Source organism: Carcharhinus amblyrhynchos, chromosome 15 (assembly GCF_965287045.1).
Source record: "Carcharhinus amblyrhynchos chromosome 15, sCarAmb.v2.hapA, whole genome shotgun sequence".
Lineage (NCBI taxonomy): Eukaryota > Metazoa > Chordata > Chondrichthyes > Carcharhiniformes > Carcharhinidae > Carcharhinus > Carcharhinus amblyrhynchos.
Window position 1 is genome coordinate 9648434 of NC_137338.1, and position 19019 is coordinate 9667452.

At 42.8% G+C, this 19019-nt stretch overlaps 1 protein-coding gene across 1 annotated transcript; it reads right to left on the reverse strand.

Annotated features, from left to right (window-relative positions):
- Positions 1-1926: 1926 nt before the first annotated feature.
- Positions 1927-9285, reverse strand: adamts1 (ADAM metallopeptidase with thrombospondin type 1 motif, 1). The gene is made up of 9 exons (XM_080203398.1): positions 8345-9285; positions 7534-7962; positions 7193-7325; positions 6533-6700; positions 5832-6118; positions 4873-5059; positions 4524-4702; positions 3774-3949; positions 1927-2864 (listed from the first exon to the last, which is right to left on the reverse strand). Exons 1-9 carry the CDS (start codon positions 8888-8890, stop codon positions 2126-2128), a joined length of 2844 nt encoding a protein of 947 aa, XP_080059524.1. The 5' UTR covers positions 8891-9285; the 3' UTR covers positions 1927-2125.
- Between the last annotated feature and the right edge of the window lie 9734 nt (positions 9286-19019).

Sequence of the window (19019 nt, forward strand, 5' to 3'; positions counted from 1 at the left end):
TTTTTGAGGCAGAAGTGAATAGATTCTTGGTAAACAAGGGGATAATAAGAGTAGGTGGATAGTCAGTTCAGCCATGATGTTACTAAATGGGAGGGTCAGGCTCAAGCAGCTGAACATCTTATTCCTTGTTAGTATGTCCTCATTTTCAATCGTATAATGGGATCTTTCCAATTACCAAACTACTAAAATCAGAAAGCTACTGGGTTCATCAGATTGGAAGATTTTGCAGTATTCTTTGCTATGTTGGATGGAAATGCAAACACAAGAAAGACACAGAAATTGAGAATTCAGTCTTTTTATTACTCCTAGTGACACATTATATTGTATAAATAGTCTATTATTGTTAAATGTTCTTTGTTTCTTTTTAAAAAAGCGATAACTTAATGATTATATTATACAAAGCTTTACAAAAATAAATAAGTTTTTGAAATCTGTACAAAATGCTAAGTCCTTCACAGAAGGAATTAAATACTCTTACTTATAAAGTACACCTAGTTGGCCTTGGTGCTAGTTTAATATTTACATTCTTCATGTAACTCTGCGGATTTCAAATCTGTAGCTTTGTATTAATAGCAGCCTTTGTATAGCATAGTTTAAGCTGTTTTATTTTCTCTCTTTAATAGAAGAAATCTTGCCCTTCACTGAGGTAGGTGGGGACTGAATTTGTCAGAAACTGAAACAATGAACAGTATCAACCTGTGTGTTAGGACCGTAGGATATTATTTGACAATGACTTGAAGCAGGGATAGTATAACAAGAAATCCATTCCCCACCACCCTTCCCAAATCAAATTCACCCTTTTAGTCCAAAGACACTAGCCCTTGTTGGCAGACAAGGTTTTCCATTATTTTGCTCTGTGGCCTTTTTTTTATTCTGTCTAGGCACACACATCTCAACAGACATCTAATTGTGGGAACATCACAATGAGCCTAGTCCTGTCCTCATATCTTGTAATTTGCAACACAAATCATTGGAAAGTAATCATGAGTGGGAATTCTGGGTGACTTCCCCGAAACCCAGCCCAGCCTAAGATGCAAGAACAAATACACAGCCCAACAGGTGTTCCAGTTGAGCTAACTCAATACAGAATGGGAATGAAACAAATATTTGCTTTTTTTTTTAAAAAGAGCTCTCATTCCAAGGTTCTGTAGCCACTTCATGATTTTTCTGTGTTGTAGCTAATGCCAACTATAAAGCCTTGTTACATGCAAAGACTTAAGGCAGTAGTTGGCAATGTCATGGATAAGTCAGCACATGCAAAATAAACTGAACTTGGGCCTATGATGATCCTACAAAACCAGATGGGAGTCTAGCTCACAAACACAGTGAATTGGCACATTTGGGCACATTTCTCGGACCCACATTCTGTGGGAACATGAAATTGCAGATTCCTCTGATTTGAAAGAAAACGGGGCACAGGATGAAGGGCATAATCAATCAGCGGCAAAACTGGAATCTACAGCTTCCAATGTGAGGCACAGCTATTGGCTGATGCTTTTTTCCCCTCTTAGTACCAATAGCAATGTTAGATATTATTCTGTAGAGGAAACAATACCCAGTGGTGTAAGAATTCAACCCACAAAAACAACTTGTGAACCAGCAGAATATTCTAGAAATAATCTAAAACAGAACGTTCCTTGCAATTTCCAGGGACTGCTTCCTCTCAGAGAATAACGGAACATCTCATTGCAGCAAGACAGTATTCTTTCATCTGTAACAAAATGAGATTACATCTAATCTTGCCAGCAGCACCTCCTAAATTAGGGTCTTACATGCTTACCAAAGAATGAGAAAAACCTCTGATTTCACTGTCAACAGTGAGAATTCTCAGTTTTTTAAAAAAAAAACTCTAGTTACTAACACAACTGACTTGAGAGATAAACAATGCTAGCATTGAGTTCCCCAATTCCCCACACCCTACCCCCCTTCCCCAACCCCAACCCGCTCCTCCTTTATCCTCCTACTGAACCGTAATGACTAAATCAAACATTCATGGTCAAAGGGAGAAAATGGGTTAGATGACTATCATGTGTCACATGACAAATGGATTGGGAAACCCTTATTTTCAGTGCATTCAGTTTGAATAAAAAACATATCTGAACTGTCTTTCATGTATGTTGATTACTTAACTGCAAGCCCGTATGGTGCAAAGCCCAATCAAATGTTTTGGTTTTTTTGACATGTTACAACGCTCCTGTGGCAGCACCTGGCCATCACGCATGACGCATTTCAAAGACCGCTTCCTGAAGCCCTTCCCGCATGTCTTGGAGCAGGCTGACCATTCTCCCAACAACCATCGTGGGCAGGGGATGTCTGCACACAATCGGAGGTCGTCAGGCTTCAGTTCTTTCACACAATCAGTAGCTGGCCTCCCATAGGTGTCTGTACATTCAACTGCTCTGCGCTGCCACCCAAGGCCGCATGTTTTAGAGCAGTCTCCCCATTCGCCAATTACCCATTCAGAGTCTACCGTTTCCTTGATGGCATTAAAAGACTCTTTTTTCGGAATAAGTTTGGTTGGCTGATGCTGCAGGTTCTTCTTCACAAAGAATGTAAATTTGATTCTCGGACGCAAGGAGTCTCCCACTGTGAGTACCTCAACAATCAGTGGCTCCTTGAGGGCACCAAAGCTACGAATTCTTTCTAATGACACCGATGACCCAGTGTATCTCAAGATCGCGCCTTGATATGAAATGTCCTGTTCTAGTGTTGACAAAGTGTACTCTCCATTGAGCAGGTATGTGCCATCAACTTTCTTCAATGCCAGATAGTTTCCATCATGTCTTATGCCATGGAGACTACGTTGCTTTATGTCAATGTTGGTTGCCCCTGCTGGAATGATAACAACCTCTTGGTATCCAGGTCTATTGAAACAGATGGAAAGAAAAAAAGAATGATCAAATTAATCTGTTGGTTTTCAGGTTCAATGCATGACAATTGAAGCATGAACTCTTATCAGTCAACAATGTTCCCTTTCCCTGCTTTCAAATATCCAAATTTTCTCAGTTCTCAGAAAGCTATATCCTACAAATGTATCTATCATAGTATCTGTGGTCTTTGGGCACTCTTATTCATGTAGTAATTTTTCATTGTGACTGTTTATAAGCTATTCAATCACACAGGCACATCAAAGCAGAGTCCCGTCTTGACATGTGATACCCACACAAATAGTTTTCAATAGCCATCTCTGAATGGCAGTCAGTAGCGCAAAGTCTGGCTATTTATTTTTCCTTTCCTTGTGCAGTGATACCAATGTCACTTTTCCTGTCAAAAAGAGCCCTCGTTTGTGAGATTGAACAGGTTTTCATAATGATTTGCTCATTAAACCATTATTTCCTGTCTCTTGCCTGGATGAATGTAATGAAAACTAGCAACATTCCCCAAAGTGGTAGCTGAGGTAGTCTGAATATCCGACAAGTCCCTGATGTAAAGCCAGCTATTTGATTATGAGTTTAGTGGTCTGCTATCTGATATAATGGATATTCTTTAGACAGTCCAACCACAGCACCGGCATGCAATTTCAAAAGGTGCTGTCCTGCTCAAGTTACTGAACTGCCTAAAAACAGTTTAATGCTCTACATCCAAAGTAGTGTGGTATCTGGAATAAATTTCTGAAATAATGAAAGATACCAATTTAGCTTGGTGTGGAAAGTGGCAATCAAATTAATAAAACAAACAGCTTAAACATTAGTGCTTGTGATGCTACTGTAATCCTAACTGGATCTTTTACATTTAACCAATATCGGTAGCATAAACAAGGAGCTTGTACTTACTTTGAACGATCAAGAGAACCAGCAATCTTCTTGCAAGTTGAGCCTTTGCCTTTGCATACACCACACTTATCAAACTTCTTGTTTGAACCGATGACTCTATCACAACCAGCCTTAACACATTGTCCTTGAACACAGACAGAAGTGGTGTCTGGGCTACATGGAGTGCCATCAGCAACCTGTGAAGAAAAGATTTATACATATTACTGATCCTGGGAGAAAAATATATCCCAATGGTAAAACAATCACTGCATAGGAATGGAACACTAAACAGAAACTGGACGTGCATCTTATATTAGAATAATTTTAATAAAATATTAATGTTCTTGGGCATGAGCATTTTCCCTGATTTTTAATCAATGTAAATTTCAGAGTCTTTTTCAGAGTGTCCATAATGCATCATATTACTGAAAGTTTATAAATAAGCATAATTAATTAGTAGCTATAGCAGATAAACCAGTCCATGGGTATCTGACCTGCCCCTGTGCCTATCAGTTGGCAATTTTCAACCCATTAAAATTTCACAATTTGCAGGCTAGCAAATACAAAGATAGAAAAGATCTGAAATGTATGTTTACAATACTCTTAATTTGAAGATTTCTTGAATTTTTGCCCATTGTAATAATGACAAGTCTTGTTCCTATTGGCCACAAACATAACAGCTCAAACCATGAACACAATGGATTTTTGCTTCCTTCCCTCAAACCAACTAGGAAGAAAACCATTAAACTGTTAAGCAATTGGAACACATACCTTGGGTTGGAGCACAAAGTAGTAGCCTGTGCCTTTTGCTCGGCAAATAAGTTTGCATCGATCTTTAGGAGATACACCAGCATATTTTGGAATCCACTCAACTGCAGGCATTCCTCCAAAGGCGGTAGACTTTGAGAGATCATTGTGCACCTCACACTGCTCTTCACGGAATGTTTTACCTGCATTAAAGACATTAAACTGTATGTCAAATACACTGAACTAATTCAGGTAGTACATCAAAAGTCAAAAGATAAATTTGAAAGAAGTATTCAATTTCTCAAGTCTGTGAAAGGGATAAATCCCTCTCAATGGAATTGCTGACTATTGTAAATTATTGTATGGATCTTACCATTGTTAGCTGGGCAATCCATGATGTTGCATGATTTGTATTGCACACGCTTTCCTTCGCAGTATTTTCCACCATTCTGTGGAACTGGACTGTCACAATGCCTAAATGAATACTGCACTCCTCCACCGCAGGTCCTTGAACACTCACCCCAGGGTCCCCATGAACCCCAACTCCCATGCACTGGAGTCTGGAAAAATTGGATAAGTAGATTAGAGATAAAAGAATGAGGAACAACTCAGTAAATTATACCATGATTCTTTCCAAGCAATCACCAATTATTTTTCTCCCGTCATTTATTTCCTCTTTTTAATCTGTCCTCCCTTTTGTCCTAAGGGACAATAATCAGACATGATCAGTTCTCTCAAAACTTATATATCAAGGATAACCTCATCTCACTTAAGACAGGCATATTAGCAAGCACAAATGCTGAGCAAATGACAGCATGAAAGCTTGAGGGTGAACTTTCACCTGTTAGTATCAGGACCATAATTAAAGTAAGGTTAAAATAGCTGTCTCCTAGCTCCCTTCATAGAATCATAGAATCCACAGTGCAGAAGGAGACGATTTGGCCCATCAAGCTTGCACTGATAACAATCCCACCCAGGTCCCATCCCCATAACCCCACATATTTACCCTCCTGACACTAAGGGGCAATTTAACATGGCCAATCCACCTAACGTGCACATCTTTGAAGTGTGGGATGAAACTGGAGCACCCTGAGGAAACCTACGCAGGCATGGGGAGAGTGTGTAAACTCCACACAGACAGTCACCCGAAGCTGGAATTGAACCCGGGTCCCTGGCACTGTGAGGCAGCAGTGCTAACCACTGTGTCACCCACCACAGGACATTTGTACAGCCAAGTCACAGAAGATATGTACTAACTAATTAGAAGAATAATTGAGGATAAGTATGTAATTTAGAAGTAACCAAAGGAAAATACATTTATGCAATGCTTACATTATAATTCTTCATGCTCGTCTGGTTAACACACTTGCCCTCCATGCACCATTTTCCTTCCCCGCAGCTGGTACCATCGGCCCAAGGGAAATGCTTGGTTTGGCAGATGAGCATCCCACCAGACATTCCAGTACACCACAGCAATGAACAGGTGTTGCCTGCATCAGGACAAAGCCTCGACTCTTCCCCAAAGGTGAACTGGCACTGGCGGTCTGCATTGTAGGTGCTCCCTGGCAGTTCACCAGGAAGCTGTAATGGCTTCTGGGGCTTGTCCAACAGACACTCTCCTAAAAATGGAGGTAAACTGATCATTAGCTTTTGATATCAACAGCACAATATAAAACAACATATTGCTTATTTGCATACTTCGAAAAAATGGGCAATTACAATAAAATAGAAACTCCCAATTTTGGATTTAAATTGATAGTACTAATTTATTCAATCACAGATAATACCAGATCATCTGGTCTAGAAATAGAAAAAACGTTATGCTAATAATTGTTAAAGTGCAATACAATTGGTAACTAATCCATTATAAAACTAGTGACTATCTTTTCATTCAAAATGCAATGTATTTATAAATACATTGTCCATTATCGTCACTATGTATTTAATCAAATCAGTTGCCAAGCTTGTACAACAAAATAAATTAAGTTTACCAGAAACATAAACTTTATTTGAGGCAGGGATGTGGTTCTTACCATGTCCATTATCCAGGAAGGAAGTGATCATGTAAGCACTGCAGGCAGACCAAGGCTGATTCCTATCCAAGTTGGAGAGTGTTGACGCCATCATGTGGGAATTCCCAGTTAGACCAACAGTTTTAAGACACTGTCGTGCGTCATCATGGGGCATGTTAAACACGTGGCCTAGAAGGAGGAAAAAAAAGTTACTCAGATCTCAGATGAGATGATGTACACAGTGGAATTAGTTGTACTGGTACTGGATTATTCCACATGTGCCTCATGCACCTGTACTAATGTCAGATGTACCTCAGACAATACTGTACTGGACTGTACTCCCCAACACTATACAGTATAATATATTTAGTCATGAACTAATAATAATAACATATTAACTAATGAATAAATCAAATTTTCCATGTGGTTACCAAATATTAAAAACTTACTGCTACACAGATAATATTTAACAAGGGATTAACAATTGATTTAAAAAGCTGCTTGAATGCATCCTTTCCCCACTCTACCCAGACAATACAGGTAAAGAGTTAAGCAGGAGTTACAAAATGAGCACGAACTGCAGCAGAAACCCCCATCTGTAGTAAGTGGATGTTGATGTGAAGTAAGTTACAAAATGATTACTACGAACATTCATCATGTAGGGGAGGAGTGGCCACTTACCCAATTCATGAGCTGCTGTGAAGGAGGCTTGTAGACCATCATCCTCAATAACGGAGCAACTCCGGGTAGGATCACAAATCGTCCCAACGTCAGCCATCCCGAGAGTATCACAAGTCTGGGCTCCACACAGATCCTTCATAAGAATAAACAAGGGCAGCATTTAGCAAAATCACAGGGGGAAGAAAAGGTTAACTATAAATGCTGGCATCCCTCTTCAAGGACTTTTTTTTAAAAAATCACGTGATTCTCAAAAGCTGCTTTGTGAAGAGTCTTGTGCAAGCACATTAAACAGATTGGACACGCGTACTAATCGACTAGTTTGGTTAGGAGCCTTGGCTTACCGTTCTGGTGAAGAGTATAGCAGTGTCGTAGTGCTCTGGATTACGGTCACTGGCAGCGTTGTGCTGTTTCTGCCAAGTACAGAAGTTCCTCAAGGTCAGGGCAGCATTAGAAGACACATCGGGTCCCTTTTCCTTCTCGTAGATAACAAGGATCTTCACCACCACCAAGTTGATAGAATTTTTGATGCTCGGGTGTTTGTACAATTTGGCAGCCACCGACATTAAGGTCAGGAGGTAGTGCTTGAGCCCGCTGCCGTGGAACTCTGCCATGGAATGGTCTGCTACCAGCAAGGTCTCCACATAGCGAGGGAATGAGACGAATCTCTTGGTTCTTTGATGCCCGGAGGGCTCTGAGGGAGTGGCTTCTGAAGTAGACTGTTGGGGGGTGTCAGTGCTCTCAGTTGCCTGGGCTGCATCTTGATCGCTCACCTAGATAGACATTGAAGAAGTGAAATTAAATGGTTATGGTCAGACCCACAAACCTCCATATCTCAGACAGTGGGCAGTTCTGCTAAAGATGCCAGCCTGTCAGAGCCCCTTGCAGCCAGACTCGTGTCTATTGAGTTCTGCTGCCCTTCAGTATGTCTGACAACTGAAAGAATCCAATACTCATATGTCACTTTTCAAAACAAAACAGATGCAGCATCTCTCTCTGCCGCCAACATGAGCAAGAAATAACCCACAAAACTTTTATTAAAGAAAGAGAGTCGAAATTGACTTCAAGATTCTAGCTAAGAAGGGAACAGGAACTGAAGAAGTCGCTACGGAGAAGCAGAAAAGAAGTGAACCGAAGCCCCGGGACGATGCTTACCCCACACTTGGCAGCGCCAGGGCGGCCCGAGGATCTCAGTTCTGTCCTTCGGATTAAGTGAGGCTGGATGTCCCCTGAGCTCGTCAGATTGCTCGGCTCAATATGATACTCGGCTCCTTCGATCACGAAAGCGCCCTGGATTCCGCCGCAGAGGCTGACCGCCGCCAGAGTGCCGGGCAGCGAGTTGACGGTGCCGGCGTAGAAGCAGTGGCGAAGGTCGGGGTCTTCCTCTCCGCCCTCCTTCCCGGCTTTGCCCGCCTGGGGTCGACCCAGGCGCTGCAAGGTGACCGCCGGGGCCAGGAAGCTCGAATCGGGCTCCAGCTCCAAGACGAACCGCTGCTCGAAGGCTTGGAGCCGGTAGAAGACTTTCCCGGGGGCGTCCCTCCCGAGGAAAGCCCCGGCTCCTTCCTTCATCTCCTGCCCCTTCTCGTCCAGCCGCACCGGGTAGACGAGAGTCTCCTCGGGGCGGCCACCCTGAGCCTGCCCGCAGGACAGGACGCTCAAAAGCGGCAGCAAGACCAGCCTGAGCACCGCCTTCATCTTCATGCTGCAAAGTGTGATCGAGTACAAGTCCTCCAGCAGCCCGCGAGTCGATGACAAAACTTTCTGATACTTGTTTAAACTTTAATGCGTCAAAAATTCCTACTGCAACCTTCTCCCCTTCCCCAGCGAACTGAATATGAAATAAATCGTTTCAAAGTCGGGGGGAAATCACAGTTCCAATCTCTGCCACCTTGTTGCAGTGAAAGTTATTTTCTCCCTCGTGGAGTTGCTGTAGGATTGTGACTATGTTGCCTTTCCAAAAGTGCTGTTCTGAGTTTTCAAATCTTTTCCCTCCCCTTCCTCAGGCTTCTTTGGTTTGTGGTGTTGTCGGCACTGCTAGCGCTCCTTATATACAGCCCTCCAGCGCCGCTCACTCGCCGGCTGCCCCCTCCCCGCGGCCCCTTCCTCTCCCACATCAAAGAGTCTGCAGCCTATCCCGGCTCGATGCGTAAGTCAGAGCTTGGATCAGCCAACTGGCCCTTAGCCCGCTCAATGCATCAGGCCAGAAAAAGGGCTGTCTATCCACCCCCCCCCCCACTCCCCCCGTTCCCCGGGGCTGTGAGCAAGTTTACTGAACAAGCGATTCTCAATTTTCTTTTGCACCTTTTCTTTTCCTCCCTCGGTGCTTCTTATGTAACCTGTTCTGCGAATCACAAAGTATCACAGATACAACTGTCACGCTTCGCGGTAAACCTTCCAGCTCTCTCATTCCCTGAAACTTGCTCCCGATCCAATTCTCCCCTACCGAAATTCTAGGTAACAGAAAAGAAACCTTTCCTCGTTCTTTATATCCATTAGATACATTTCACTTTCTCACTGCGGGAGGACTGGGGGGGGTGGGGTGGGGAGGGTAGGCGGAACAATATTCTCAATTTTATCCAAATTATCCCACCACATTTCTTTTTGTCTTTCCCATCAGGCCGAACAGGACGCTGGCCGAGTAAAAATAAGTTTGATTGCAATCAAAAAGAAAGTTCTTTAGAAACCTTTCTTAAAAGTTTGGTTCCGAGTTTTAGGGTGGAGTTCAACTTTTTAAGGTGGACATGGCCGCCAATTAGGCAAAAGTGAACCCAAATCGTTATTTATCAACTTGAAATAGCGTATTTTAGTTTGTCCTTATTGAAGACAAAACTACATGAAAAGAAGACTCGTTTGGAGAAGATAAAACGCAACTCTCCAGAGCCCCATAATATACGAAGCAACCACAAAGCGCCGCTTAAATGAACGGAACAGGGTTCCCTTAAGCAGATATAATCAACTCTTTTTATATTTTTCTTAATCTTTAAGGGGATATGTTTCCAATCAAGGATGCCGCCGCTCGATTTTACGTGGCTACAGCGATATGCACAGTTTAAGGGAGACGTCCTCTTCCCTCGCCACCTTAAAGAAGGAGGGTGCCAGCCGGGTTGACGCAGCCAGAATCAATGTACATTGTATCACTGAGATAACAATTGAATATCCGAACTCAAACCTGGGTTCAATGGACAAGCTTTGTGTCCTTGTGGAACTCTCCCTTCCTAAAACATCTTTCAACAAGTTTATTAATGAAAAAAAATTAAATAAAAATGTTATTAAGAATCAGTTCAGACAGTATTAGGATGGATATGATGAAACCCACTCTGAGTCTAAATTTTACTCGGGACCATGTTTAGTAACAAGTGCATGTTTCGTGTGATTCTCGGAATTAATGCCTGCCTCTTCCAGCCACTTTGGAGTGCATTTCACAACTTTACGTTACTTCTTCAGCACAGATCTAGCTGGAGCCATTTGCTTGCTTCTTGCGCTGTTTGATTAACCGAGTGCAGCCGGACCTGAGCCACCTCCCCCCCCCCACTCCCCGAGACCTGGCAACACCGCAGCGTGCACAAGTTGTAATGAGAATGTGTTCGAGCTGCACCACCCCACTTCACCCACACCTCAGCTTTAAAAAAACACATCCGGAGCCGTTTCAATTACAATAGACAGATTGAAAAGGTTTGCATTATTGAGTGGCCCCACCCTCAAACCTGGATATAACAACTTAATTTTAATATTCCCTCCCATTGTAAATGCTAGCTGTTGAAGGATTCACTTAGTGTTAATCGATCCGCTGTCGTAACGAGATAAGTGAAATAATGGAAAGTCAAAAAAAAGCCAAATACTATACGTTTAAAGTTCTATCACATTAACTTTTCCACTCACTCAATGCCTATTTCTGTATATGTAATGTTTCTATAATGTTACATGAAAGAAAGCAGTAAGGCACCCCTTGCATATTATCTTTCACAGTGCTCCCAAGTGTGAACCAAGTGTGCAAAGAGAACTTACAGTGGAACAAAACCAACTGCAGATGGCGACTCTGAACCACATATTTATCCCAACTTGTACCATATTCCTTAACTCTCAGCAACCTGTGTCATTTTTCACTTAACCTGTGTCATTTGGAAGATGTGCGGCTGTGCAATTACAGGCCAATAAGCAGAAACTCAAACTATTTGATGTCTCCAGTGTAAGCAAGCAGGTTAGATCTGGCAACTGCTTTCATCTATCAGTTGAAAGCCAGAGTTCTCACTCAGTGCCTATATTTACCTAATATAGAGATGTGAGCTGGAGGCTGAGACAGACAGGACCTTGAAGTTTTGCAATCTTAAGAGCATTTCGGCATCTTACTTCTCGGTGCCTACAGAAAAATGATTGCATTTCGTTGGTCTCCGCAGCAGATCGTTTGCTGAAGATTGCTTGGGATTTTCTGAATTTCTGATCTTACTCAAAAGCAGGAACATAGGAATTAGGAGCGGGTGTGGGCAATTCTGTCCTTCGAGCCCCCTCCACCAATTAACATGATCACGGCTGATCTTACCCTGGTCTCAACTCCACATTCCTGCCGGCTCCCTATAGCCCTTCATCCCACTTTTCATCAAAAACATGTCCATCTCTTTCTAGATTGATTCTGCCTCCACTGTAGCCTGGGGCAGCGAGTTGCACAGATTCACAACCTTCTGAGAGAAGTCATTTCTCTTCATTCCAGTTTTGAACCTACCTCCTTTCACTCTATGGGCAGGATTCTCTGGCAGCGCTCGCTACAAAACTGGAGTATCCCGCCCTAAGGCCAATGCATTTTGCACGGTCAGCAACCACCACCTACCCCCCACCCACCTCCCCGCCAGCTACAATTCCCATGGCCGGCCGGAAGGGAGAATTTTGGCCTATATCTTTGACCTTTTGTTCTAGACTGTCCCACAAGGGGGAACATCTGTTCAGCGTCCACCTTACCAATCCCATCTAGCATTTTATATACCTCAATCAGATCCCTCTCATTTGTCTGAACTCCAGCCAGTACAAGCCCAAGCTATCTAACCACTCCTTCTGCAGCAGCCCTTTCATCCCTGGGATCAATCTGATGAACCTCCTCTGAACTGCCTCCAGTGCCAACGCATCCTTCCGGACAGCAGGGATGAGCTGGTGGGAGAAAGGGGACGTTGTAACAATGGTGCAATAGATGGGATTCTTCCATGACTTGGCATTGGGGAAATAATGTTGGGACAGAGTAGAGGCAACTTCATTCTGCATCCACCATTTTCTCCAGGCCACAAATAGGTCTTCAGTTTGGAAAATTTCCATTAATGGCCAGTGCTGGCACCCACCCCTTTGACAACCTCAAAGTTTAGCTCAATGTTTTTAACCTACATAATAAGTCAATGCACTTCAAAAGGAATTTGTTAGGTGTGCAGCCCTTTAGACGCTGGAGACCTGATTGCCTGTTAGCAACAGAAAATTTCTTTGTAACTTTATTTAATGCAGGCAATTTGCCACCAGATGGCGCCAATTGAACAGTTTTTACACGTGTAGGGAGAAATTCTCTCTTTCAGCACCCCCGGCCTACCACCCCCACCGTCTCCACCTGATCCTACTAATTATTTCCTGCTAATTCTTTGTTGATACTTGTATTAATGAACCACATACAATATCATAACCCCACAGCAACATTGAGTGAGTTCTTGAGCCTATTGATGCTCGAGGACAAAAGTTCTCATAATGCAACACGTGGGGTCTTTCAATCCCACTCATAATTTTATTGAAACATTTGTGGGTCTATTAAACCATCAAGTCTGGAATTAGATACCAGCCTGTAACTCACTCATTGTTATGTGTTACCTTAAATATAAATCACCTGAATGGTGAATTATGCGTTAGGGGTGGCATGGTGGTTAGCACTGCTGCCTCATTATGCCAGGAACCAGGGTTCAATTCCTGGCTGGGGTTACTATCTGTGTGGACTGTGCACGTTCTCCCTGTGTCTGTGTGGATTCCCTCCCACAGTCCAAAAGATATGCTGGTTTGGTGTATTGGCCAGGCTAAATTCTCCCTCGGCGTAACTGAATAGATACCAGAGTATGGTGAGTAGAGGATTTTCACAGTAACTTAATTGCTGTGTTAATGTAAGCCTATTTGTTACACTAGCAAATAAACATTGGATTCCAGCCTGTATCCCACTCCCAGGTATCAATTATTTTATGAATGAAGCATCTGGACCTGAATTAGTTTCCAGAATGGAACTCATCCCCGCCACCCATTATTTTATATATAAACCATCTGAAGTCTTTGATCATATTCAATCTGTAAATGACTCTCAGGTAATCATTAATACATATGTAAACCATTGGAACCCTTCAACTTCAATTTAGCTTATAACTCACTCCTGGATGTGTGTCTGTTATTCAACAGGGCTGCAGTTAGAGGTTAAATGAAAAAAATTAGTTTATTGTCCACCAGGTGGCAGTGGATCACCAGATTTTGGCTGTGAATTGCCAAAGCCCAATGAATGACACAACTATCCCTGGAGACTGACAGTCAAGAACAGATTAAGGCTCTGGTTTTGGTGGTTTATTGATTAATTTTCTGAATTATGCATCATGCAGGGTCACATTCAGGAGATTTGTTAACAAGTTTTGACCAGTAGCAACCTGGAGAACTTGAGGTTACATCCCACATGGTAATTCAAATTTAGTTAAAAAAAACCTGAAGATAAAAAGTGTGCCATCAGTAAAAATGATGATAATGCTGTTGGATTGGTATAAACCCAACTGATGTCCTTGAGGGAAGGAGTTTGTAAAGCCTAATTTGTTTTAATTGTTCTAGTGATGCGATCATCGCTGGCTAGGCCAGCCTTTATTGCCCATCCCTAACTGCCCTTGAGAAGATGGCGGTGAGCTGTCTTCTTGGACTGCTGCTGTCCCTGTGGCGTAGGTACACCAAACAGGGCTGTTAGGAAGCGGGTTCCAAAATTGTGATCTAGTGACAACTGTAATATATTTCCAAGTCAGGCTGGTGAGTATTCCGGAGTGCACCTCCAGGTGGTGCTGTCCCCAGGCATCTGCTGCTCTTGTCCTTCTAGATGGTAGTGGTCATGGGTTTGGAAGGTGCTGCTGAGAAAGCTTTTGCTTACATTTGTCTCCGGTTCCACAGAAATGTGGTTGACACTTAAATGTTTTCTACAGTAGCCTGGCAAGACGCTTCAGGAATCCCACGCATTCACACTTGGAATTCTATAAACAGTTTTGGTCCCTTTATCTGAAGAAATATATATTGATATTGGAGACTGTGCAGAGAAGGTTCACAGGGATGATCCCAGGTATGGAGGGATTTTCTGATGAGGAGAGGATGAATAGGTTGGGTCTGTACTAATTGAAGTTCAGAAGAATGAGAGGTGACCTTACTGAGACATAAAATTCTCAGATGGGGTTGACAGGGTTGACAGTGCATTTCCCCTTGTGAGAGAGTTCAGGACCAGAGGGCATAATCTCAGAGTCAGGGTTTGCCCACGTAAGACAGAGATGAGGAGAATTTTTTTCTCTCAAGAGGGTAGTGAATCTGTGGAATTTGTTACCGCAGAGGGCTACAGAGCCTGGCTCGTTAAGTATAATCAAAGCTGAGGTAGACAAATTTTTAATCAGTAAGGGAATCATGGGTTATGGGGATATGGCGGGAAAGTGGAGTGGAAGATTATCATTTCAGATCAGTCATGATCTCATTGAATGGTAGAGCAGTCTCGATGGGCTCAATGACTCAATCCTGCCTCTGCGCCTTATGGTTTTCTGGTTCAGTTACATCAAGCTGCTGAGGGGAAACTAGGAGTGGGTAATAACGTCACTCTTGCCAGCAACACCCACACCTCCCAGAATGAGTTGTCATAGAGTCAGATGCTGGAATTCTCTCGCCTGTCACAGAATCGGAGCGAGCGAGGGACGGACAGCAGAAATGTCTATTGAGCTCAGGCTGGAATTTCCGGTCTCGCTTGACTAAAATCCCATCCATAAAGTGTTACCGAACAGAACGAGGCCTTTGGCCCAATGTGTCTGCGCTGGCCATCAAGCACCTATCCATTTGCCTATCTAGTTGCATAAATACAAACCTCATGAATCCATGTTGAGTCGTTGAATATTTTTAGGGCAGAGGTGGATAGATTCTTGACCAACAGGTGAATCGAGGGGTATCAGGGATAGGCAGGATGGGAGCAATGAGGCCACATTCGGATCAGCCACAATCTTATTGCATGATGGAGCAGGCTTAAGGGGCTGCTCATGCACCTAATTGTGTGTTTGTATGTACTGCCTCGTATGGTCCAACAAGAATAACTTGAATATATAAAACATCCTTAATGAAACAAATTATCCCAAGATGTTTCACAAAAGGAAAATGAAGGTGCAGCCACTTAAACCTTGACTCTGTTCAAATCTCAATGTGGTGCAGGAGCCTGCTCACTCACTGATTGTCACTGCTGACTGGGGTGAGTTGATTAAACATAAACTGACCTTTGTGGTTCAATATCTCACTGACATCCAGTGCTCACAGCAACTGAGGGAAACCTTGGATTTAAAAACATTTACCAGTTTTATAAACTTGAGCATTTCCAATCGAATGTTAAAAGGATTGATCAATCCAATAGTAGTGGGTTTCAATTCCTGCTTTGTGCTGAGTTAGTTGATCTCAATGGAAACAGCAGGAAGAGTGTAATGACTAAGCTTCAATGTCTTGAGGACAGAATGGAAGACAGGTGTGCAGGCATTAGCTGAGTTCCAGAGCTAACCTGATTGTAACGGCTCTGACTGTGGGTGGGCGAATTTTTATAACAGACCATCCAGTGCCTTGCTTGCAGGACTAATGCTGGTGAAGTCAAAGGGGTAATTGCAGATGGACTAGGAGAGAAGGAAGGGGACTGCGCCAAGAGAATGTTAGTGACTCCACCAAACACTGTCCTCCTGAGGACCTATTGGGTAGATAATGCCAATCCATTTTGATTTAAGGAGGAGTGGACAGGCACCAGTTCTACCTCAGGCCTCCAGTCCACTGTCACCAAAGGAAGACTATTCTAGCTGTGGTGACACAGGAATTTGAAACTTTCCAGTGAGGGGGCATGGTTAATAAAGAAAAAATAAACAAGATGATACATGTTAAAACATAGACAAAGGGCAGGGCTTTAAAAATCAAGTGAGTGGGATAGTTGATGGTAATGTGAGATGAATATTGAATAACAATGAAAGAACAACATTGTTAGTCACACACGGAAAAGCCTTTTCCAGTAAGAGAAGTCGCTATCGGGAAAATTGTGTTTTTCTTCTGATTAACATCGTAGAATCATCAAAACCCTACAGTGCAGAAGGATGACATGCAGCCCATTGAGTCTGCATTGACCACAAATCATCCTACCTAGGCTATATTCCCCATAACCCATGTATTTACCCCACTAATCTACCTACCTGCATGTCTTTGGACTGTGGAAGGAAACTGGAGCACCCGGAGGAAACCCATGCAGACAGGAAGAACATGCAAACTCCACCCAGACAGTCACCCAAGGTTGGAATTGAATTCAGGGCCCTGGCACTGCGAGGTAGCAGTGCTAACTGTGCCACTGTGTCACCCTGAACCATCCTAAATGATTTTTTAAATTTCCTGTGGCATTTTATTACAGCATACTTTTTAAGTCTAAGAATGCTTCTGATTCTTCTCCTAATGTAAGGACCGGTTGTGATCTTTGTAACTAATTCCTGCTGTCCATAATCACTCAATTATTGATAATTTGCCACACATTCACACACACACTCACACACACTTACACAGAGACACACGCCTGTACATGTGTGCACTTGCACACACAAGCACATAACACGCAGAGAGACAGACTGACATACTCACAACACATACACACACACACAAACACACATACATGCACATACATGCACACACAAGCGCACACTCGGACACATACACGCAAACACAGGATTTGATTTGATTTATTATTGTCACGTATTAACATACAGTGAAAAGTATTGTTTTTTGTGCGCTATACAGACAAAACATACCATTCATAGAGAAGGAAACAAGAGAGCGCAGAATGTAATGTTACAGTCATAGCTAGGGTGTAGAGAAAGATCAACTTAATGCAAGGTAAATCCATTCAAAAGTCTGACAGCAGCAGGGAAGAAGCGGTTCTTGCGTCGGTTGGTACGTGACCTCAAACTTTTGTATCTTTTTCCCGATGGAAGAAGTTGGAAGACAGAATGTCCAGGGTGCATGGGGTCCTTAATTTTGCTGGCTGCTTTGTCGTGGCAGTGGGAAGTGTGGACAGAGTCAATGGATGGGAGGCTGGTTTGCGTGATGGATTGTGCTATATTCACGAGCTTTTGTAATTCCTTGCAATCTTGGGCAGAGCAGGAGCCATACCGAGCTGTGATACAACCAGAAAGAACGCTTTCGATGGTGCATCTGTAAAAGTTGGTGAGAATCGTAGCTGACATGCCAAATTTCCTTAGTCTTCTGAGAAAGTAGAGGCATTGTAGGCTTTCTTAACTATAGTGACGATATGGGGGTCCAGGACAGGTTGTTGGTAGATCTAGACATCTAAAAACTTGAAGCTATCGACCATTTCTACTATGTCCCATTGATGTGGATAGGGGCATGTTCTGCTTTAGGCTTCCTGAAGTCAGTGACAATCTCCTTCATTTTGTTAACATTGAGGGAGAGATTATTGTAGCTGCACCAGTTCACCAGATTATCTATCTCATTCCTGTACACTGTCTCATCACGGTTTGAGATCCACCCACTACGGTGGTGTCATCAGCAAGCTTGAAAACCAAATTGGAGGGAAATTTAGCCACACAGTCATAGGTGTATAAGGAGTATAGTAGGGGGCTGAGAACCCAGCCTTGTGGGGCACTGCTGTTGAGGATGATCATGGAGGAGGTGTTGTTGCCTATCCTTATTGGTTATGGCTTGTGAATTAGGAAGTTCAGGATCCAGTCGCAGAGGGAAGAGACACATGCAAATGCACTCATATACACACACAAATATACATACACACGCACACACAATCACATGCAGCCACGCACATGCAAACACATGCAAACACAGACATACACGCAACACACAAATGTACAGATACACAGACATACATGCACACAAACATGCATATAAACTACACACACAATCATACACGCAACACATGCAGACACACATGCACACACACACACACACACACGCAGAAGCTGCACAGTAATGACATAACTTGAGTTTTATCTTTACTGCCGTCATGCAACAGACTCTGTTAAAAGGCTGCTGCCTCCCTTTATATAATTTATTTCTAAAGTTTGGAAGCCATTTGAACTCAAGTTATCAATCATCAGTTAAATTCTCAGCATGTACAAGGTAAAAGCAACTAAAAATGGATTGCATGACACACTTCCTTTCTAGTGATGTCATGCTGCAATCCCTTACAAACATACAAAACAGGAGCACAAGTAGGCCATTCAGCCCCTCAAGTACGCTCTGCCATTCAATAAGATTATGGCTGATCTGTTTTGAATTCCACATTCCTTTTTATTCCAGTAACCTTTGATTTCCTTGCCTAACAATAATCTATCTACTTCTGCCTTTAAAATATTTAGTGGTCCTGCCTCCAGAAAGTTCCAAAGTCGCACATCCCCCAGGAGATAAAAACAATACTCCATACTTCTAACCTCGCCCACAAAGGAAGTATTGTTCCATGTTCACCTTATTAAGACCATTCAGGATCTTACATATGTCAATCAAGTCATAGAATTGTAGAATTTTACAGCACAGAAGAAGGCCATTCAGCCCATTGTGTCTGCACTTGCTT